General features: G+C 40.2%; 3 protein-coding genes and 1 non-coding gene across 6 annotated transcripts; 3 read left to right on the forward strand and 1 right to left on the reverse strand.

Moving 5' to 3' along the window:
• Window positions 1-3,136: 3,136 nt before the first annotated feature.
• Window positions 3,137-9,257, reverse strand: LOC135633147 (probable transcriptional regulatory protein At2g25830). Its single transcript, XM_065142273.1, has 8 exons — window positions 9,027-9,257; window positions 8,816-8,949; window positions 7,499-7,560; window positions 6,720-6,876; window positions 6,370-6,647; window positions 5,198-5,318; window positions 3,668-3,781; window positions 3,137-3,567 (listed from the first exon to the last, which is right to left on the reverse strand). Exons 1-7 carry the CDS (start codon window positions 9,118-9,120, stop codon window positions 3,683-3,685), a joined length of 945 nt encoding a protein of 314 aa, XP_064998345.1. The 5' UTR covers window positions 9,121-9,257; the 3' UTR covers window positions 3,137-3,567; window positions 3,668-3,682.
• Window positions 9,258-9,583: 326 nt separating this feature from the next.
• LOC103978450 (chaperone protein ClpB1) lies at window positions 9,584-13,672 on the forward strand. Its single transcript, XM_009394242.3, has 7 exons — window positions 9,584-10,836; window positions 11,486-11,667; window positions 11,765-12,046; window positions 12,127-12,467; window positions 12,550-12,829; window positions 12,929-13,126; window positions 13,217-13,672. The coding sequence occupies exons 1-7, from the start codon at window positions 9,678-9,680 to the stop codon at window positions 13,523-13,525; spliced, it is 2,751 nt and encodes a 916-aa protein (XP_009392517.2). The 5' UTR covers window positions 9,584-9,677; the 3' UTR covers window positions 13,526-13,672.
• TRNAR-GCG (transfer RNA arginine (anticodon GCG)) lies at window positions 10,986-11,057 on the forward strand. The gene has a single exon. It is a non-coding gene; the product is annotated as a tRNA-Arg (tRNA).
• A 356-nt stretch (window positions 13,673-14,028) lies between the features above and the next one.
• Window positions 14,029-20,170, forward strand: LOC108952417 (vesicle-fusing ATPase-like). 3 transcript variants are annotated; one of them, XR_001977344.2, is made up of 5 exons: window positions 14,029-14,177; window positions 16,384-16,514; window positions 17,744-17,800; window positions 18,898-19,078; window positions 19,757-20,170. XR_001977344.2 is itself a non-coding variant. In XM_065144067.1 (4 exons), exons 1-4 carry the CDS (start codon window positions 14,077-14,079, stop codon window positions 18,954-18,956), a joined length of 348 nt encoding a protein of 115 aa, XP_065000139.1. In that variant the 5' UTR covers window positions 14,029-14,076; the 3' UTR covers window positions 18,957-20,170. The 3 variants fall into 3 exon arrangements, 1 of the variants encoding a protein (XP_065000139.1); XR_010495205.1 differs by having other exon boundaries at window positions 14,029-14,169; XM_065144067.1 differs by having other exon boundaries at window positions 18,898-20,170.
• The last annotated feature ends 2,309 nt before the right edge of the window (window positions 20,171-22,479 follow it).

Raw genomic sequence — 22,479 nt, forward strand, 5'->3', positions numbered from 1 at the left:
TTTCATTATCATGATCTTCGCCTAGTCAAACGATTTCATTATCTTTGCATTTGCATGACCATCTTCTCCTTAAACTCAAAGGAGATTATTTTCAATAGTTATACAAGGGCAAAGATGTTACTTCATTCTAGGAAAGCAAGCCATCATGCCATAGTGACCCATCCAAGATTTCCTTCTCAGCGCTAGCATATGCCCAATCAAGAGGTAAGCAAGCAACTCAACCGGCAAAGATTTCAATTAGTGTATTTTGTTGCACTAGGATGGATAGAGGCAACCAAATGGTGAGCTACCTTATTGAGGATACGGAGTCTTAAATAAAGAGTATGTAATCACGTTACGAAGATTGAGATCAAGCTTGTGAGAGAGTCTTATGATCACTCTGTATCTATAACTTGCCAATGGAGGCATTAACATTACCACAATATCACTCGACTAATTCGATGGCCATGGAGAGGATGGTGAAGGTAGAGTGGAAGAGCTTACGATAGAGGATGTGTCACACGAAACAATAGTGATTATAGAGGTCGAAAAGATAAGGCAGCACGAGCTCCGGCTCAAAAAATGATGGATATCTAGAGTTTGATGAATCCCTTTAGCAAACTTGGCCTTCTCAAGGGTGAGGAGAGGTGAAGGTAACGACAGATGGTGTAGAGATTATGGATAATCTCATCGTTTAAAAAATAAGGGACGGGGGAATAAAGTAAAACAAGAATGCTCTATGAAAAAAAAAGTGAAAACTTATAGTTTTTTTTTATAAATTTGGCCATATTTAAAAAAATGATTTTAAGGTCCTAGTTTAATGTTTATTTTTTACTTATTTATTAGTAACCATCCGGTATTAGAAGAGTAGAGTTGAACTTGACTCATTTTTTGCCCACTATATCAATTTTTTCTAATTATATATAATATTTAATATAAATTTTGATTATTCGAAAGGGAACCGGATTTGGAGCTTATCGAGGTCCTTTTACATGTTTTGTCTTTGACTAGTGTCGAAAAAAATATCAAATCCCTTTTGTTCCCTAGGTGTTAAACTCTATGAAACAACGTCGATGACATGTTCATCAAAACCCCTTTCAATGCTTAAGTTAATTTTGATTATAAGGTATTAATCAAGATTTGAGTCCTTTAGAGTCGAACGTATTAGAGCCTAACAACCCAGTGTGTGAAAGAATACACGTATGGGGATCTTTCATGATATAGCTTTATAATTGTTATGCTCAAAGATACACAATGATATCAAAGATGGTTTGCATGCTTCTCTCCATCTCGACGAAATATGCAATAACTATTGATGTGATTTGTAACGTCCAAGGGTAACTCCAAGTCAACCACATACTATCTAGGTATTGGCCAATATGATATTGAGTTGTTGGGGGCACGTGATCAATAACAATGTGTCGACTACATGACAAGTATGTATCTATCAATCATATAATGTTGAGGTATCGACTACAATGATAAGTATGTATCTATCAATCATATAGTGTTGAGGTATCGACTACGTGACTAATCGATGTCAATTATGGTTGATAGGTATCGACCATATCATCATTCCCCTATCAATAAACTAACGTATATATAGTGTTATTTGAATTCGAAAACGATCAATTATGCAACAATGTGTTGATTATTCGACGTATTTATATCTTTTGTTAGCATAATAATGAACATAGTTTTAAATTGCTTTTTAGGACCCAAACTGAGAAGTCTGCGATCATCATCAGCTTCCTATCAAACAGAGCAGGCAACAAAAGGATAGCCGTTGACGGATGAAGATGAGCGGTTAAGCAGCCGAGAAGCAAACGTTTGCAGTCGAGGGGTGGTCTGCTCCCGTGGCGAGTTGACGACGCAGCAGGGGGGGAGGAGCACATAGTTGTCTCTGCCTCGGCGGCGAGTTTGGCGTGTGGGCATGAAGGAGATGGCCAGGCGAGGAACATGGGAGCTCGTGGCGGAGAGGGCGGCGCGGCGGGACACTCTGGGTTAGGCTGGCAGGTGTTGGATGAAATGGCTCCGAGACTAATTTCGATTAAAGCAGCCCGTGACTGACTGCCTTTGGGAACAGGCTGTGGACGGAGGGGCCCATGTCCGCTTTTCCACCAGCTGTTTCTGATGGCTGCATCCGATACGTACGTATCCATCTTTTAATAGGAGTCGGTCGAGTATATGGATCATCATCATCATCATCTTCAGATCTCACGTCGACGGAAGAGTTTCGCCGGTGATAGTAATCAGGACATTGCAAGAGGGTAAGTAATCAATCTTATCGGCATTCGTTTACAGATTGTCAAAGGATAGGATAGTAGTGGGTAAGCCCTATTTAAAATATCATGTATGAAATGGGATTCTTTTGCCTGTCTCTGATTGAGCACTATGGCTCACACAATTGTCCTACAGTTTTGCTAGGCCACTTTGACCTTCATAAAGTCCACCCTCATGATTGCATATTTATTCCTCTCGATTTAGGTTTAGAATATACTTCTCTACAAAACTAATATAGTTAATCTAATATTCGGAGGGATATTATATCAAAATTACATGGGGCAGTGTTTGATAAAGTTTGGATGGTATCATTCTGCCAAAAGAAAAAGAATATAATTTTAAGAGTGATTGGTTGGTGGGATGGGTCATATTTTTCCTCAATACAATGTCCTCAATACTACCGCAACCAAGTGGTCCAAACTTATCATGTTCTTTCAGAAGCAAGCATAAGAAAGAGTGGCACGCCCATAGTTGCATTCATATCTTGAACTGATACAAGAATGCTGATCCTATCTACTTACCCCCATATCTCCATACCGACAAAACAAATACCGGTGTTCTTTGTTGGATTGATAAACACTGATTAAGACGGACCCATCTGAGCAGTATTTAAAACCACGGACAAAAGTGAAGTATCATATGATGTGTTCTCAATCAATCCCTTTAAAAAAAAAAAAAAAAAGGAAAAAAAAAGAGCCGTTTTAATAATCAGAACTTCCGACATATAATCGAAAGAGTCTAAGATCATCTACTCTTCCAAAATTCCATGTCAAAAAACAACTCCACTGGATGCATAAGAAAAAAAGAAATATTTGTCGATACTGCAGTCCACGAAGCATTTAGAGATTAAAATAAATAAATAAAAGCACAAATATGGCTCTAATTAGCATCTTCTGATGCTCTTATAAGACTAGGGAACGAACCTCTGTAACAAGGTACATATCAACAGAAAAAAAAAAAAAAATCCAAATACAAACAATCCAACAGGATCTAGGCAAGTGTTTTTAACTAATATACGAAATCATGATTATTGGGAAGAGAGTGCCAACCCTCTATTTCTGTGGTTGCAACAAATTTGGGAAAAGGAATAGAGGTCGCTTCTTGCCAAGTCTAAAATTAGTTGTGTTTGACACAACGTTTGGGATGGAAACCTTAATAATGTTGAAGAAAAATTCATCTCTCTGCAAGTGATGGGACATGAAACTTCTTCCTTACAATGATGAACACCTGGCAATATAACTAAATCAAGATCTGTCGTAGTTCTCTCTATCATATTTTTGAAACCTCTGGATGCCAGGAAGATTTCTGTATATTTAGGAATGGTCAAGATTTTGTACAGAGATATTGAAAGTCCTATCACCAAAATAAGCAAGAAAATGATAAGATGATGCAAGAGAATCCATACCTGACTGTAAAACAATCACGTATCCTTTTGAACCGAATAAACAGCATCAACATCATCAAGTTCAAGCAACTTGGACATAAGGTCCTTGTTTAACTCCATGGCTTCATCATCTACCTGGCACAGAAAACACCACACAATGAAATTCCAGAGAGAAGTGGAATTAATTATTATGATATGGAGCGGCTGGAGGACAAATATGTTAGAGGATTAACTTGTACCTAAATAATGACACCGTGCTTTAAGACGTAATATGAAAAATTGAACAAGTATTGTGGCAAAGCTCTAATACACGAGACGAACTACTCAAAGGCCCATTTGGCTCAAGAATATTGTACCTTTCTTGCATGGAATAAGAATATACCTAAGATAAAGAATATTTACGTTTTGTCACTACCAAAATAAGTAACAGTAATGAAAGAAATAGTTAATCTGTTATTTTGTAGAATAGGCTATTCTGTTGGTTACACCATTTAACTATACAAGTTTATAGTCCTATAAAATAATAATTGTCTGAAATGTTATAATGAGAAAATCCTTATTCCATCACTTATTATCCAAATGGACCCTAAAGAATTCAACCGTCTTGAAAAAGATTATGAGCCGTGGTGGTAACTAATCTTGACTATGTGCTTATTAGACAAAACTATTTGGATCTAGCATCAATAATCATCGGGAGAAAAATTTGAGGCTAACACAATGCAACTAACAAACTTGCATTTTGACCATGTTCTCAAATTTCTAATGCCCATAGAACAAGATGTTCTACATGTTACATGACACAATAAGTAAAGCAGAGGTTTATCTTTAATCATAGAGAAATATGTCAAAATTGTTATCAGAATATCTTTACTTCTTTGGCTGTTCCAATTGTGAAATAACTACTTAATGATAGTGAAAAGATGCAGAACTTGTCGAATTACTAGATATCACACCTTCATTTGTTACAGAGAATGGTCCATGAAGCAAAGGTAAGCAGAAGTTAGAGGATTACAAAGTTAATAATGACATGAACTTCATTGGAAAGACAGTTATAGCTAGAATTTCCATTCAATTAGGTCAAGAGAGGTGAAGGAAAAAAAAAAAAAAAACAAAAGGGCACAACAGCATTCAACAATATGCAGGGGTTGGTTAGGCATTTAAGATCAGCCAGTAAAGGGTATGGCCACACCAGAGAAAATATATGGCTATACTCCAGAAGTTGAAGCATTGCGTGCATAAATCCACTTTGCTAGGCCATTCAAATGGAGCTTCCACAACATATGTGCTGTTTCCTACAAAAGGTTAACGACTATTGTGTCTCACAAGTCACAAGAAAGGCCTACATGGTGGCCCATTATTTTACAAAAATATCAAAGGAGCCTATGGAGGACAAAATCTGCTTTATAAGACTTCCAAATGATGGTACTTTATAGTTTTGAGTTATTGCCACTACCTATTCTAAATGTTCACTAAGGTATCTAATTTACTTCTCTAAAAAAAAAAAAAAAAGACATATGAGATGAGAGCATTGGTGTAGATGGTAAACCATACCTCAATGGGGTTATGTGGCAGTAGCTCAAAACCATTATCTGGTTCAAACGCTACTCCATCATCTCGTAGTTTTGATAGTATTGTGGAATAATTTTCTGAAGAAGTAACAATCTTGTAATATCTGCAAAAGGAATCGAGTATAGAAATAATTTTCTGAACAAATTTTCAAGAACATTAATACTAAATGATCATGATTATAACTTATAAGACAACAGTCAAGCATATAAAGCATCCATCTCCGATTAATTATCTGTCAGGACCACATATTATAATGATCACAGTATATGTTTCTGGATGTGACGTATCCCCATGAATGAACTCATCACATGTTTGAATTTGGACATTATGTATGCTGCTTCCCAGTTCAATTAGTTGTCCCAAATATAACTGGCCACAATATGACTGACAAATTAGCAGATTGCTTGTACCATAATATAATAACCCAAAAGAAATTCATGTGGTTGCTTGATATTTCAGAAGGCAACCGAGTAAAATCTCAGTTTATATCACAGGCACAGGCAACGATTTCGTAGCATTGTCTTTTGGACATCAAAATCCATTGCATAAGAATGATGTATGCAATTCTTCAATAAATACTAGCTGTGGAATTTTACCAATTTCCACTGGCAAATTATGAAGGAAAACAACAAAATATTTGTGGAAACAATGTCTGAGGAGGAGGAATTGATGTTTGAGGAGGAGAATAATGAGAACACACATAATTTTTGAACTATCTGAAGTTAGATAGTCAACATACTTCATGCAGCAACAACAGTTGTAGCGACCTTAAATATCTCATGTTACTTGATTTGTTTCTCTAATTAAATTATTAACATTTTGACCATTATGTTAACTTAAGGATGTCATTTTATATTGCTTCATTTAAATGTATATCTGGTCTAGACTAGCATATGTTACATAAAGGGCAGTCCAATGCATCAGACTCTCACAGATGGAAGGTTTGAAGAAGGCTAATGATTGTAGCCCTACTCCTTATGTCTTGTGACTCTGACCTCAGTCACCTAGGTCGCAAAGAAGCAGCCTTATGTGGTGCCAAGGCTCATTCTTTGCTATTTGTGACCATACCAACTAGCAAAAGATAATAATACATCACATAGAAGGGTTAATAACAATAAACAGTGACTAATGACATCCTCTGCTTGGCAAAATACCTATCAGGACGATCTTCTTCCAAGTCATCTTCATCCTCTGCTGGTTCTATAACATCTTCAGCACCAGCATCCAGAGCAATACTAAGCAGCTGGTCTTTGTCAGCAGCATTAGCCTTTATATTTACAACTCGAACTCGCCTAAACTTGAATAAAATAGATCCTGGATCAGCTAGCTTTACTCCAGAGTCCTTTACGACTCCTCTGACGGCAGCCACTGATCTTGTCACTTTATCTGTTAGGACCTCAACAACCATACCAACCCCACCAAAACCATATACCTGATTCAGAATATATGTATTAGTCAAAATTGCAAACTGATTTTCAAAAACATATTCAAATGGATCATTTACCTCGTAGAATTTCTCAATATAAGCCTCTTGTCCCTTTTCCGATGCTTTTTTTATGTTACGCTCCACAATTTCCTTGGGTACATCAAGCTCCCTAGCTTTGTCTAGTATAGCAGCTAAAACTGTATTCGAATTAGGATTTGGACCTCCTTTCTGTATACTTTATGATGCAACACAGCAACCACAGCATGTCAACTTCAAAAATTTTTCACATTAAGAGAACAGAAAATTTCACTTAAAACATAAACCCCAGTTTTAGATCAGATAATTTGGTCCTTTACATCAAGAAAGAGATTTTATCATTCTGCAACAGAGTGATCTTCTTAATTTTCAGGAAGGAACTTGAATGACATGACATATCAAGAAAATGCCTAAGTAACCAGATGAAGTGGGAAGTTCTGATGCAATATAGAAAAGCTCTTTTCATCTATCTAATGGAGACATTAAATTAGGATAAATAGCCAAGCAGCTAGAATTCTTGTCAAACATAGAAACAAGACATGTTGATGGTTCAGCACTTGGACATAGGAGACATAAGTAACTATGATTTACAAAATCTGATGCAGGTAAAACTTTCTAGCAAAAGGCACCCTTGAATAACATCATACACAAAAAAGTATTACTACGAAGTTTCAGGACATCATGGGTGCTGTCATTACAAACAAGCCTACTCTCTGATAAAACGTTGCTGAAACATGGCATATGAACATAGTAAGTTCCAGAAAGCTAATAATCAATAACAATATAGAAAGCTTCAGAATTTCAAAGCTTTTACAACTTACGCAGCAACAATTTCTTTTCCAATTTTGCTATTACGTTTCATTTTCTTCAGATTCTGTGCATCCTGCAAAGAAGTGGCAAATGGAACTTAAGCCAAAAACAAAAGAAAAAAATTATTTCATTGTATAATCACACTTATCTCGCTAGAGCTTATCATAACATCTGAATTAAATAAAGAAAAGACAAAAAAAGATTAGATGGAAATGACATTTTTCAGGGTAACTAATAAAAAAAAAGCACTGTGGAATCATTTTGACACAACAATTATATCTTTCTATAATTCTTAAATAAGCTTTGACAAGTCAATGTAAGGGAATATTACTTTCAAAAAGAAGTTTCCTTACATATCTAAAATGAAGTTAGAAAAAGAAACCTGCAGTCCTTGACTGGATTTCCTAATTGGAAAAAGAAAAAAACTTATGATCACATAGATGATGATCCTGAAGAACCTCACATGTACTGACACCAAGGCATGAAAAGAACATGAGAAGTAACAAATGCAAACAAGTAACCTAGAAATTATTAGCAAAAGCCAGATTTACAGTACAGAGAACTTATTGTAAATAGTACCGGAGTGGCTGTTAAGAAACTAAACAGCAAGTGGTAGATAAAGCATTCTTGACACTACCTATAAAAGGAACAATAGTGTTTTCAGGAAAGGGCATGAAACTGATGTCCCGAAGACAAAAAGCTGTCAGCATTGAAAATTGAACATAACACAATAATTATTTTCAGGACGAATGGGGCATGAGATGATGATGTTTAAGGATAGAAGAGGGAACAAATTGATGTTGTGCAAATAAACAATTGCCAACACAATGCAATAATGCTTTGGAAGAAACTAAATCTTTAGTTGGAACTTCAAGCTGCTAAATTATTGTTAGCAACTGCACCACAGTTCTATTTTTCCTTGATGCAACTTTCCACATAGTGATAAGTAGAACATTCCACTACATAGGAGATCTAGATTTGAGTAATGCAGCCAGAATGGAGATCCCAAAGAGCACTACTGCGTCAATCAAACGTGTTCGTACCAACGAAGACCCAAGGATTATAAACCTAACCAAGTGAGCAATGCACGAGAGACATATTGCTGATCACATTACTGCGTCAATCAGACATGTTCGGACCAACGAAGACCCAAGGATTAGATACCTAACCAAGTGAGCAATGCACGAGAGACATATTGCTGATCACCTTCTTTTACTTTTAAAGAGGGAAAAGAAAACAAACAAATGAATCCGTGTTTGTGATAGACAGATGCTACCTAGAACAAATGATAACAAGGAATCAAGCGTGTAAGACCAAAAAGTTGGCACCTTTCTTCCAGCGATCTTGCAAGAACGCCTGCCCATGCAAACAGGGCGCGAGGTCCATATCTTTCGCACGGTCTGGGTATTACGCGCCTCCTTCGGAAGAGCAGAAGGCAACCTCGAGCCCAGCAAGCCGATTCCTAAAGAGAAGAGACGAGCGGTTGGATTCATCGAAGAAATTGTTGTTACGGTAAAGATGAGAGAGGGGGAGACATACCCTGAAGGCACAGTGAGCTCCTGAGGGGAGAGAGGCCCTGTGACAGTGAGACTCTGCAGAGGACTGCACCGAAAGCCCTCGCAGACGAAGCCATCGATGCTTCTCGTCGCCTGGTTGGGCTGGCGCGCTTAAGGTGTTCGATTAAGTTTCTCACCCGCGGCGACTAAGGCCCCGCAGTGGAGAGCACTTGGGGCATATCCGGGGGCGGGTGGTCACGTTCGGCCCAATTGGTAGACGCGTTTTGCCCAAAACGTACCCGAGGTGCTTACCTCATCTTTAGTGGAAAATTCGCGGGTCCCACATATGCCTTGCTCCAATATAAGCACGTAGTTGAGACCGGTACTGGAGCCCGAAACATTTGGGCACGTTTCTATTCTCATCCTTGGAAAAAGACTCGATCGGGCCCGTCCCCCAACCCCCAACCTCGTTCCACGTGTAAACATCACATCCGTACGATGTCCATCCGACGTTGCAGACACTTCTGGTATAGCCTCTCTCTCTCTCTCTCTCTCGTAGCTTCGCGAATGCTCTCTGCTTCCCGCTTATAGCGACCCTCATCCTCGTCCATTGCCAGAGGTGCTGGCCGTCTGGTAAGCCCAACCCTCAAATCTGGTTCTTTCTGTATCCACATATTAAAGAAAGCGATCCGCCATGAACCCCGACAAATTCACGCACAAGACGAACGAGGCGCTGGTCGCGGCCCACGAGCTTGCCCTTGACTCTGGGCACGCCCAGATCACGCCGCTCCACCTTGCCTCCGCCCTCGCCGCCGATCCTAATGGCCTCCTCCGCCAGGCCCTCGTCAACGCCTCCGGTGGCGCCGGCGACGCCGCAGCCCAGTCCTTCGATCGGACCGTCGGCGTCGCCCTCAAGAAGCTCGCCTCCCAGTCCCCCCCTCCCGACGAGGTTCCCGCTGCCACCTCTCTCATCAACGTCATCCGCCGTGCGCAGTCCTCCCAGAAGTCGCGCGGCGACTCCCACCTCGCCGTCGACCAACTCATCCTCGGTCTCCTGGAGGACCCTCAGATTGCCGAGTGCCTCAAGGAGGCCGGTGTCAGCGCCGCTAGCGTCCGCGCCGAGATCGAGAAGCTCCGGGGAAAGGAGGGCAAGAAGGTAGAAAGCGCGTCCGGGGACACCAACTTCCAGGCCCTCAAGACCTATGGCCGCGACCTGGTCGAGGTCGCTGGGAAGCTCGACCCCGTCATTGGCCGCGACGAGGAGATCCGCCGCGTCATACGCGTCCTCTCCAGGAGGACCAAGAACAACCCGGTCCTCATCGGCGAGCCCGGCGTCGGCAAGACGGCCGTCGTCGAGGGCCTCGCGCAGCGGATCGTGCGCGGCGACGTTCCCAGCAATTTGCTGGATGTCCGCCTCGTGGCGCTCGACATGGGTGCACTCATCGCCGGGGCCAAGTACCGTGGCGAGTTCGAGGAGCGCCTCAAGGCTGTGCTTAAGGAGGTGGAGGAGGCCGATGGCAAGGTCATCCTCTTCATCGATGAAATCCACCTCGTTCTTGGCGCAGGACGCACCGAGGGCTCCATGGACGCTGCCAACCTCCTCAAGCCGATGCTTGCGAGAGGGCAGTTGCGGTGCATTGGAGCAACGACGTTGGAGGAGTACAGGAAGTACGTCGAGAAAGATGCCGCCTTTGAGCGGCGGTTCCAGCAGGTATACGTGGCAGAGCCCAGCATTGCTGACACCATAAGCATCCTTCGGGGACTCAAGGAGAAGTATGAAGGACATCATGGTGTTCGAATCCAGGACCGTGCTCTTGTGGTCGCTGTTCAGCTCTCAAGCCGCTATATTACCGGTACGTTTTCAAGCTTTTCCTCTTAGCTTTCAGGACAACTAATGGTGAGTGTAGTTACTGTACCGTCATGTTTCTGACTTGATTGTGCATATGAAGCAGCCATAAAGAACTAAATTTAGGTTTTTGTATATACAAATGATTTCACCAACGTGGCTGTAGTTTAGTGGTTAGAATTCTACTTTGCGACCGTAGAGACCTGGGTTTAAATCCCAGCAGCCACAAAATGTTAATAATTTTAGAGGGTGAGCCTTGGTACACCTGGGAGATCAGGGAGGGTTCAAGTCACGGAAATATTCTCTTTATAAAGCTACGTACATTGACCCTCTGCGAGAGCCTTGTACACCGGATATGCCCTTTTTAGTTTGTTTATTTACAAATAGTTTCAATGTTCTAACAATGCTGTTGAACATCATAGTTGTAATGATCTAATTCATTAGAGCAAAGGCCAAATTAACTGCTAGTATGGTTACATTTCTGAACCTATTGGGTGTTTGGCCCAGCAAAAGAACTTATTTGGTTTTCTACATAAACCAGTTATTTCATAGTATAGACATTAAATGTCATAGGCGTAGCAGGAATTTTTCCCTGTATGGTCTGTTCTTGTTCTGATTTGTGTTCTGAGAATTGTGTTGTTCTCATTTTTCAACAGGCCGTCACCTTCCTGACAAGGCAATTGACTTGGTTGATGAGGCTTGTGCAAATGTAAGGGTACAGCTTGATAGTCAGCCAGAGGAGATTGATAACCTGGAGAGGAAAAGGATTCAGTTGGAAGTGGAATTGCATGCTCTTGAGAAGGAGAAGGACAAAGCTAGTAAAGCAAGGCTTATTGAGGTGGGTGTCTGTTGCCTAAGAGCTTTTTATCTTATATGTTATCCTATATGTTGTCTGTTCTGAGTTCTGATGACGTTGTGCAATGTGTTTCCTTCAGGTTAGGAAGGAATTGGATGATTTAAGGGATAAGCTGCAACCACTGATGATGAAATACAGGAAGGAGAAGGAGGGAGTTGATGAGATTCGCAGGTTGAAGCAGCGCCGTGAAGAGCTAATGTTTACTCTAAAGGAGGCTGAGCGGAGGATGGATCTGGCTCGTGTTGCTGATCTCAAGTATGGTGCCTTGCAAGAAATAGATGCTTCTATTGCAACGCTTGAGGGGGGTACCAATGAGAACTTGATGTTGACAGAGACTGTTGGGCCCGAGCACATTGCAGAGGTGTGGGTCCAACATCAACATAATCTTCAGGATTTAGTTGTTCACCAATCTTGTTACTAAAAGTTTGATGTCCTGGTTAGGTTGTGAGCCGGTGGACAGGAATTCCAGTGACAAGGCTTGGTCAGAATGAGAAAGACAGGTTAATTGGCCTTGCTGAGAGGTTACACAAGAGAGTTGTTGGCCAGAATCAAGCAGTTGATGCAGTAGCAGATGCAGTGCTTCGGTCTAGAGCCGGTCTAGGTCGGCCGCTGCAGCCAACTGGCTCATTCCTCTTTTTGGGTCCGACTGGTGTTGGCAAAACAGAACTTGCCAAAGCACTTGCAGAGCAACTATTTGATGATGAGAATCTTCTCATCCGCATTGACATGTCAGAGTACATGGAGCAGCATTCAGTGGCACGCCTAATTGGTGCTCCACCAGGGTGAGTAAAGCTTCTCAGGATTGTCTACTGGGTTCTAGGGTTGTACCTTACAAATGTCATTGCTTAGTATTTGATTTTTTAGGTATGTGGGGCACGAGGAAGGTGGACAACTCACCGAGGCAGTGAGGCGGAGGCCATACAGTGTCATCCTCTTTGATGAAGTAGAGAAGGCTCATGTTGCCGTCTTCAATACACTCCTTCAAGTTCTTGATGATGGCAGATTAACTGATGGCCAAGGGAGGACTGTCGACTTCACGAACACTGTCATTATCATGACTTCTAATCTTGGCGCTGAGCACCTCCTTGCTGGAATGGCAGGGGAATCTTCGATGAAGATTGCTCGTGAACAAGTTCTGCTAGAAGTACTTTATCCGGACTACCCTTTTCTGATCTCATGCCCTGATCAGTGATCATAATGTTAGACTTTGAATGGTTAACTAGTGTATATGTCAATTATGCAGGTGAGAAGGCATTTTAGGCCTGAGATGCTTAACCGACTAGATGAGATAGTAGTCTTCGATCCATTGTCACATGATCAGCTCAGAAAGGTGGCCAGGCTCCAAATGAAGGATGTTGCGCTCCGCCTTGCTCAGAGGGGCATTGCTTTGGCTGTGACAGATGCTGCTTTGGACATAGTCTTATCTGAATCCTATGATCCTGTAAGTATAGGTTCATCATCTCTTTTCTCTTTTGATTTTGCTGTTAATAGGACGTAAGAGTGATTGAATAACACATATTTGAGTTTCCAGGTGTATGGTGCAAGACCAATCAGGAGATGGTTGGAGAAGAAGGTTGTGACCCACCTATCCAGGATGCTCATACAGGGTGAGATTGATGAGAACACCACTGTATACATTGATGCAGCCCTTGGGAGGAACGAGCTATCATATAAGGTTGAGAAGAATGGGGGGCTTGTTGATGCGGCCACAGGGCGGAAGTCTGATATCCTTATTGAGATTGCCAATGGTGCAGCCAAAACCGATGCTGCTCAGGCTGTTAAAAAATTGAAGGTATTGCGTAATGAGACTGACAATGATGTGGATGAAGAGTTGGAATGAGTAGTTGTTGGATGCCAAGGAATGGTCTTTTCCAGAGGCCAAAATAAATGGAATATTGTTTTAGTTGCTTTTTTCTTTTTTGCCAAGTTGGGGTTTATCCACTGTACACTGAAAATATAATAAGAATGCCATCTTATGTGTTGTACTGCCGCTGCTGTTCTGTTGTGAAAATGTTATTATAACTTTCATCGTGTAAAGTTCCTGAATAGTATATTCCGCCTCTGGATGATGTCCAATTGTGCTGCTAATTTGGTAAGTCTTTTTTATGTAAATGTCATCTTCCATGATGATATAAGGATGAATCGGCATGATGGTTCATTTATTTGAATGTCTGACTATGATATCTAACACGTCATATTTATTCATGATAGCATGATGGTGATGAAGACACCACTGGCCTCGTCATGTCCCAGACAAAGGCCCTCTCCGTAAGAGGCTGCAAGGAGGTCACAGGCAATAATGGGGCAATCAAGGATACTGGAGGATAATGCAGGAAGCGGAGGCTGACAAAGAGGTTGCAAGAGGTGCTGCTGAAGACAGCAAGGAAGCGGATGCTGACAAAGGGTGCAGGAGGTGCTGCTGAAGACAGCAAGGAAGCGGATGCTGACAAAGAGGGTGCAGGAGGTGCTGCTGTCGACAGTGAGGTTGACTGGTTAGATGTGTTTCTGCTTGATATCACTATCTTCATCTGGTATGCTAGCATGTTTGCATATGTATTGCAGTAGTTGCTATTCCCAAAGATTTATGTTTACATTGGATCTAGATCATCATTTTGTATGCTGTGTTCGTGAGAAGAAGGATCAGGTATAGAACAATGGAGACAACTTTTAGTAGCAAAAGTTTTTACATTATGCATGTTGAGGTTAATCATGTGTGTCATAACACTAACTACATTAAAAGAAATTGTGAAGACATTGTTGAAATAGATGAATAAGAAACTTGAAGCCATAATAAATTCTGATATCTAGATATTATTTGATGGGATGACAATATTAAAGAGGATGTTATTTGTGTTGTTAATGCACTAAAGTAGGACAGTCAAAATGGATAGAAGTATTTGGAATGTTATATGATTTTAATGTGCCATTGAGTTATTAAGTCCTTTAGTAGTGAACTTGGGAAATGATGAAAGAACTTGTCCAACATAAAAGTGTATATAGATGAGTGTGTTCATATGGAATTGTGATTGTGTCATTTTACATTGATTATGACTACCCCTTGTTGTTTGTTCATTAGCACATGAAAGCCATGCAACATTCCAAATACTTTTCCATTTTGACCATCCTACTTTATTACATTAATGACACAAATAAGCTTTTGTAGATACTAATGACTCTTGCATCATATTCAAATAAGCTTATCGGATAAGCGCATGAACAACCACTTGTGTCAATAAGATTTTAAGATTTCTTTCTGTAATGTCTTTTGAGACTTATGTCCCACAGTGGTTTAAATAGGCGCCTAGGCGCTTGCCTAGGTGCACGAACGAGGCGAGGCCCAAGTGCCTCAATGATGGGCCAGGCGGTGCGCTTCAGTGAGGCGCCGGTTGGGCGAGCCACCAGGCAGTGCTCTTTAGTGAGGCGTCGCTTGTGCGCGCTCCTAAACCCAAGCGTCGAGCGATCGGTTCAAATGAAGCAATTAAACCAAAGTGGCTAGTTGGTTCAATTGAACCAAGTAGCTATTTTCTTCCCCGCAAAAGCCACCCCTCGTACTCCCGTGCAAGTCCGAGCCATCAACCATAGCATAGTGTTTGCCTTTGTCGCCGACACTTTTTATTGTTGCCTCAAGGGCTGAGGCTTCCTCTATTGTCGACAGACGGGTTCAACGGCGTAGCATTCATCCGTAGCTTCCATTCGCCATCGTTGCTTTCATGTGCAGCTCCTTCCACCATTGAGGGAGAGGATTGCAGCTTCCTCTGCCAATAACGGACACCTCTGAAACTTCTTCTGCCCACGACGTGCCATCCGTAGCTTCCGTTGCTACCGCTGTTGTCGTCCGTAGCTTCCTTCGTTGCCATTGTCGCTATCGTCCAAAAGTTCCACAGTCAGTGAGTTTTTCTCTCCCGCTTAACAATTTTTTTTTCCCCTCTAACTATTGTTAATAGTAATTTAATATCATATTTTTATTTATATAATCATATTTATCAATTATTTTATATTTAATATTTTAGAGCGTCTCGCTTCGTTCGAACAAGCACCTAGCACCTCAGGCATTTTAGGACCTTGGCATCTAGCGCTTTTTAAATCATGGGTCCCACATTCAATGTTCTTATTTAACCTTTTTACTCTACTATTTGGTTGTTTTGGCTCTTATATCATGTTACTGCAGAATCTTGAAAAATTAATAGTGGGAGTCAGCACCTCTGTTATTCTCAACAGATAAAATTATTACTTCCTAAATGCCTGACATATTTGCTTTCGAGACTGTTATCACTTGCTATTTTGCTATATTGTGTAGTTGATGGAAGCTTTTCTTTGCTCCTTATTTTGGATTTTGAATAATGTGTGATAAATATGAAAATATAACGTCAGAAAACCATGTTGCAAGACCTTGCTGAGCTGTTAAGAACCATCATTCATGTTTCTTGATACTTTGAAGAATCTGATTCATTTGAAATAATGTTTCTGATGCTTCTCAAAAGCCTTTAATTACTACAATACTAATATGAAATGAAGCTTGAGCATTCTTGGACTTCTTTACTGATGCATGATGGTCTTTGCAATTCCTATATCATTAAAATGAGTTATCCATCTCTTTTTACCGTCTTATGGTTGCTATCTGTCATCTGTTAGACAAGAATTGAATCTCTATTTTGTCTTGGTAGTATAGTACTAAATTAAGTGTGTAATGATGTGCAGGCTTAATGGGATTGTTGAATGTGGCAATAGACACATTCTCATCCATGTAAGAGCTATGCTTGTCGTGGAACAAGTCAAAGTAAGCCAGGGTAATCCACTTGTTACATGCCTTCTGGAAGGGCCAAGTGCAGGTAAGTCGACAACCTGTTTTCTAAATGATAAAAATCCTACTTCTTAGCAGTGTTGATTCATGATATTTCTTTGTTAACAGTGGCAAAACTGCAATGACGGCAACAATTGGTATTGAAACTGACTTTCCATTTGTCAAGTTCCTAACTTGTTCTTGCATTTGTGATGATCAGAATAACTTGGCGTCTTCATCCGTCTAATGATCGACACCTTTCATGACATAGATCTCTGCAGAAACAATGCTTGGTCTAAGTGATGCAAGTAAACCTGCACAAATTGTCAAGATTCCTATTATTATGCTAGTAGAACTATCTCACTGAAAATGTTCAAGTCAATGAATTGATTATGAGATAACATTTAATCTATATATATATCCTTCTCCATAAGTTATATCTTCCCCGGAAGAATTAATGTTGTTTTGGTTCTGGATTCTTTTGAATCTGACTTTCTAGCCTACTTATTTGCAGCTGCCACCTGATCTAGTTAGTTCAGTCGTAGTGGTCTCTTTTTAGTGCTGTCACTAAGTCTTGTCTGACACAGATTTTTGGGGATACTTACAAAGATCTCAACTAAGAATCATAATTCTTGATGATATGGACAGGTAAGTCATGTCCATTATAATTTTCTTTTGCCTAGATTCTTAGTACCATTTGAACATATTAAACAGCTGTTTCAAAACATACATTATTCTATCTAAAGATAGTGATTTCTATAATAGATAGCTCTTGACTATTGTGGCTTGTCCTACATTCTCTGGTCACAGTCAGTACGCTTGTCCTGCAGGGCTCCATGTTCTTGTAAACTATTGTGGCTTGACAATTCTGTCATGTTTAGAGTATGTAGCTATTGGACCGCACGTTTCAAATTTGATTTTCACTGACATTGTTAGTCCTCCTGAAATGGCTTCCGAGGAAGGTTCTATTCTCTTCCTCTGTATAAATTCCTCCCTAATTTCACCAAGCAGAAAAAAAGAAGGGAAGAAAAAGAAAAGAAGAAAGCAGTGTTAGAGAATACCAGTCAAGAATCACACTTACACATTCAATGCTAAAATAAAAATGACCTGTATGTTTCTCCTGTTGTTTCTTTGACCCCAAAGATGCCCATTGCAATTTCGCTCACTGTGACCTATTCGTTATGTAACCTCTTTTGTTTGTTGTACAATAGCATTTTAAAGAAATTGTATGCTGAATAATGTTAGCTGTGGTATGTTGATCGTGTCGTCATTCGTCAGGTAAGAATATGCTGGTAATTGGAATGGCAAGCGAGGTGAGCTTGATGGAGTATCTTGGTATGTGTGATGCATTCTCTGTTACCTAGAATGTTCCGAAATTGAACAGGAAAGATGTTAATCTTTAATGATATATAGTTTACCTTGTAGAGAGGTGTACAGATGCTGGATTTTGAATTTCTGGTGACCATTTCTTAGAATAACAGTTATGAAATGTAGAATAGACAGATGCATCAATATATACTTAATTGAGAAATGAATAATAGGATTTCACGTTTGACATGATTTCTCTTAGATTTTTACATGTTTGTTTTCCTAGTTTTCATAATCTATTTACTTCAGAAACTTACTACTAACAATATTATGCTTTTCAAAAGTTGTCATGGTTATCATTAAAAGTATAAAATTATCTTCTGATGGAATCATTTACCAGTATAAATATAGGTTAAGAGAAGAATTTTTTTCTACACAGCCAAATTACTACTGAACTTTTACAACCAATCTGAAACTATGAACGATGATTTCCTTTTTGACCTTTAACTCACAAGACCTTTCTGCACAACCTGCAAGTGCTCAATGCATTTGTTGAACATGATCTTGACTTTGCAGTATAAGAGCTGAATGATATAAGTTACCATCATCAGAGTGAAAAATGGTTGCATCCCATCCAATCTCTCTGTATTATGGTTATACTGTGTTTTATTGTAGATCAAGTCTTTATCTTAGCATTTGGTACATGTCATATATTTGTTCTGGAAAAGTGCTGAGGCTATTTGTTCTGAGAAAGAGGAAATTGATCTCAACCATTTCTATGATATACTGAAGGATATTTTACATGCTGTCATTAACTTATATCTCTGCGCCAGATCACAGATGCATGAGAATCTTTTGTTAGCAAAACACATTTCTTTCTTACATGTGACGTTTTGATGATTTTTCTTTTTTCTTTATCTTTATCTTTTGTGACCAAAGGAACTTTGTCAGATTCAATCTGATGGCTTCAATTTAAGCTGGAGTTCTGGATCAAGTTTTATATTCAATTTTTTTTGCTTTTAATGAGTCAATCTGAACACAATTTTGCATATTCGGATTATTTTAGTTGACATGCAATAGTTTATCTAACCAGTTCTAAGAGTTGTTAGTGGCATTGTCTGCAGAGATGCAGGCCAAGCTGTTCCTCATAAAGTATGCTTGCCTGACAATATATAGAGACTGACACTTATTTGGTCCCCAAAGGATGAGTTGATAGTTCTCTCCTCCGAGATGCAGGAATTGACACCATCAATTCAAGGGAGGAGGCACAAGCTCAGATGAGTTCACACCAGCAACACAAAAAAGGTGCCTTCCAATGATCTCTCTCTCTCTCTATTACTGTTGTATTTTACTTATTAGCTCTTTAACAAAGGTCTATTTCTTCAGTTCATGATCCTTTAGCAACCATATGATGTCTCCCTTGTTTTGAAAGATATTTTGGCCAAGTTACTACTGCAACAATAGCTTTCACCTGCATTCTCGTTCTTACGATCTCGAGATAATAAGAAGGTGGCTATCGTGCCCATCAATTCTCTGTCTCTTTCGTTCTCTTGTTTATTGGATCAAATAAATCGAAGTTAAGCTAGTCATGATCAATATACATGAGATTGGACACCATGCAACCAATAGCTTAAGCTAATTAGGTTTAATGCCAAACTCAATATAAATCACCCATGACTCTTCCAATTCTGGCAATCCAGGACTGTTCCTTTGGTTGTCTCACTAAACGAACTTCCACTCTCTGGAATTCTGAAGTAGCACTACGAAGCTTTGATCTCTTCTCTCAATCTCTCTCTCTCTCTCTCTTCTCTCTCTCTCTCTCTCTCTCTCTCTCTCTCTCTCTCTCTCTCTCTCTCTCTCTCTCTCTGTATGTCTTTAAAAATGGTTGTAATGCTGAATTGCTATGTTTATCTTGGCCAAACTGTGTCCATCTTTGAGCAGATAAATCTGGCGATAATGTTCTTTTTCCTGAAAGCACTGCAGGCTGAGGGCCTGAAATCACATCGGACGCCCACTGGGTCATGATGATATGGACTCCTCCACAGCGAGCAGCCATGGGATGTGAGATCCACATAGCAACGTAGATAAGGGAAGCCCGCAACACTAGGCTGTTGTTGTTCCAGTAAAGATCGAAAGGTCAGGCGACAGTGACGATCGACTTTTTCGAGCATGACAACGACGACCTGCTCCTGCAATGTCCGTTCCCTACCGTAGAGTGGGAATATATGGGTTTGTAGTTGGCACTATTTCTCGCAGGAATTAATTGAAAGCCATGCAAATTGCTGTTTTTCTTTCTTACATTAATCTTCTTCTGTTACATAAAATTGCACATAAGACATTTCGGTATGGATCCAAACATGAGATCTATCATTGAAGTAATGGGTAGGATTTACATTATTATCATCATCATCATCATCTCCATGGGTTTGGATCTAATTAGACCGAAAACCTCATTTAAAATCCAACCCCAATATTGGCTTGACTTGCTCCATCTCCAAGAAAAATACAACAACAAAAATTTAGGATGCACATTGAATTGATTTGGTCACTATGAGAGAATCATGGATTAAAAATATTAAAATAAAAAATAAATCATAATCATCTACTCACTCTAACGATTCACATTCTATCCACCAAATTTGACATCGGCTTCTAATTAATTTCATATATTAGGTTCTAAAAAATCTCTCCCTTTGACAGATGAATAAATATTTCTTTTAATTCGTTAGGGAAGGATATAATATAATATTATATATATATATATATATATATATATATATATATATATATATTAGATTCTAACCATTTCTCTCACAAGAATAGGAATCGACGGCCATATCCGCAAAAACCCACCAATTGTTCACAGTAAACGCTCATTGAATTAAGGATCGAAAGTAGCTTTTAAATTTCTAGAGATTTCCAATAAAAGTATACTCGTATCTTTTACAGTGATGATGCTCCGGATGATAAGATGGAAGGATGCGAGCTTGCGTGTGTCAGCCGCCTGCGATCTCTGTGGCGGGGACGAGACGAAGACAAGGACGTGAGCGGACGATGCCAAGTCTTCTCCTCCCCCACCACGCACGTCTAAGATTCCCGAGACGGCCTATCCGGGTGGCGTGTGGATTGCACAGACGAACGAGTAAATGCCCATCCTCCCTCTTTCATTCTTTCTCTTTGCGTGTGTGAGAGGAGCGCCTATAAATAAGCACGAAACAAGCCCCTTTTCTCTCCAAGAACACACCATACCAGTCACACACTACATCCTCTGCTTTCTTCGAGCCTCTTCGCCTTCCTTCCTCGTCTAACCATGTCGACCTGCGGCAACTGCGACTGCGTTGACAAGAGCCAGTGCGTGTAAGTCATCCTCCATCCCTCCACCTCTTCTTCTTCTTCTTCTTCTAACCTCGCCCCGTTTGTGTTTGATGAGTCGACTCTTCCCACATCGCTTGTCAAAACTCAGAGCTTTATTAGGGAACATCAGCGATACTATATGTATATGTAGAAGGTCAACGTTGGCTGAGGAACTTGGTTTTGCCTTTGCAGGAAGAAGGGAAACAGCTACGGTATCGATATTGTTGAGACCGAGAAGAGGTACTGATTAGCTTCTTCTCCCTCCTCCTCTTCGAGGATGATCAAACTAATTAGGATTACACCTTATCACCTTACCTAATGCTTCTTCCGTATTCATTTCGTCTCTTCAGCTACGTCGACGAGGTGATCGTTGCCGCAGAAGCTGCCGAGCATGACGGCAAGTGCAAGTGCGGCGCCGCCTGCGCCTGCACCGACTGCAAGTGTGGCAACTGAGAAGCACTTGTCACTACCACTAAATAAAAGTTTGCAATGCATAAAAAACAAAAGAACAAAAAAAACGGAAGAAGAAGGTGTGGCTATGTACTCTAATAATTCGGGCAGGCTGATAGGTTGTAAGATGGGATAACGCAGTATCATCTGTGTTATCTCTGTCCTGTGTTACAACTCTCCTATCTATCCTAGTCAATGAAATATTATCAGTATTAATCTGGTTGTGTCATTCATATATGCTGCTGCTGCTGCTGCTTCCTCTTTCACCAATCAACCTAAAGGATTGATTGCACTGCAAGGCCCAACTTCCTCACCGATATGCTCGCTCAGCTACGATGAATGAACAGCAACCAAACGAGTCTGCAAATTTAAACTTCAGAAATATCAGTGAAAGGTTCCTCTTTATTGAAGGAGGATGGGACAAGGCAGTATCATTTGTTGTTTTGATTACATCTGTGTTTAGACTTCCCCTCCCTATCCTAATCGGATGATATACCACTGGCAAAAGAGTGCAATTTTATCACGTACTTACCTGCTAGTATTTACCGGTCCGGCAAGAACCGAGAATCTAGTGATATTGGGAGTTTTATGATAGGGATTCTTATGATATTTTGATGTCCAAAGTTTGGACGAAGGACTGACTATATTCGCCCTAATTTATATGGAATACAAATTATGCTGCTTCTTTCAGATGGGTATGACTGGGCGGGCGCACTATTGATCCACATTACAACTACAATCAAAAGCATTGGCATCACATCTTTCTCCTTTTAAAGTCAGCTCATGGATTAAAAGCTTTGTAGGAAGAACATATTCTTGTGCCCATTAGCAACACAAAGGGTCAGAATAATATTTCTTTATATACATATTTCTGAAAGATTGTTCTTCTTTATTCTTTTTGG

Source organism: Musa acuminata, chromosome BXJ3-3 (assembly GCF_036884655.1).
Source record: "Musa acuminata AAA Group cultivar baxijiao chromosome BXJ3-3, Cavendish_Baxijiao_AAA, whole genome shotgun sequence".
In the NCBI taxonomy this organism is placed as follows: Eukaryota; Viridiplantae; Streptophyta; class Magnoliopsida; order Zingiberales; family Musaceae; genus Musa; species Musa acuminata.

Coding starts and splice junctions, on each gene's coding strand:
- LOC135633147 (XM_065142273.1), bottom strand. CDS start 9,120: ATGGCTTCGTCTGCGAGGGCTTTCGGTGCAGTCCTCTGCAGAGTCTCA. Junction 6,877..7,498: donor GGAAAAGAAATTGTTGCTGC/GTAAGTTGTAAA, acceptor TGCATCATAAAG/TATACAGAAAGGAGGTCCAA. Junction 6,648..6,719: donor ATATTGAGAAATTCTACGAG/GTAAATGATCCA, acceptor ATTCTGAATCAG/GTATATGGTTTTGGTGGGGT.
- LOC103978450 (XM_009394242.3), top strand. CDS start 9,678: ATGAACCCCGACAAATTCACGCACAAGACGAACGAGGCGCTGGTCGCG. Junction 10,837..11,485: donor CTCAAGCCGCTATATTACCG/GTACGTTTTCAA, acceptor ATTTTTCAACAG/GCCGTCACCTTCCTGACAAG. Junction 11,668..11,764: donor GTAAAGCAAGGCTTATTGAG/GTGGGTGTCTGT, acceptor TGTTTCCTTCAG/GTTAGGAAGGAATTGGATGA.
- LOC108952417 (XM_065144067.1), top strand. CDS start 14,077: ATGCTGACAAAGGGTGCAGGAGGTGCTGCTGAAGACAGCAAGGAAGCG. Junction 16,515..17,743: donor TCTGGAAGGGCCAAGTGCAG/GTAAGTCGACAA, acceptor GTCATTCGTCAG/GTAAGAATATGCTGGTAATT. Junction 17,801..18,897: donor GAGCTTGATGGAGTATCTTG/GTATGTGTGATG, acceptor CATTGTCTGCAG/AGATGCAGGCCAAGCTGTTC.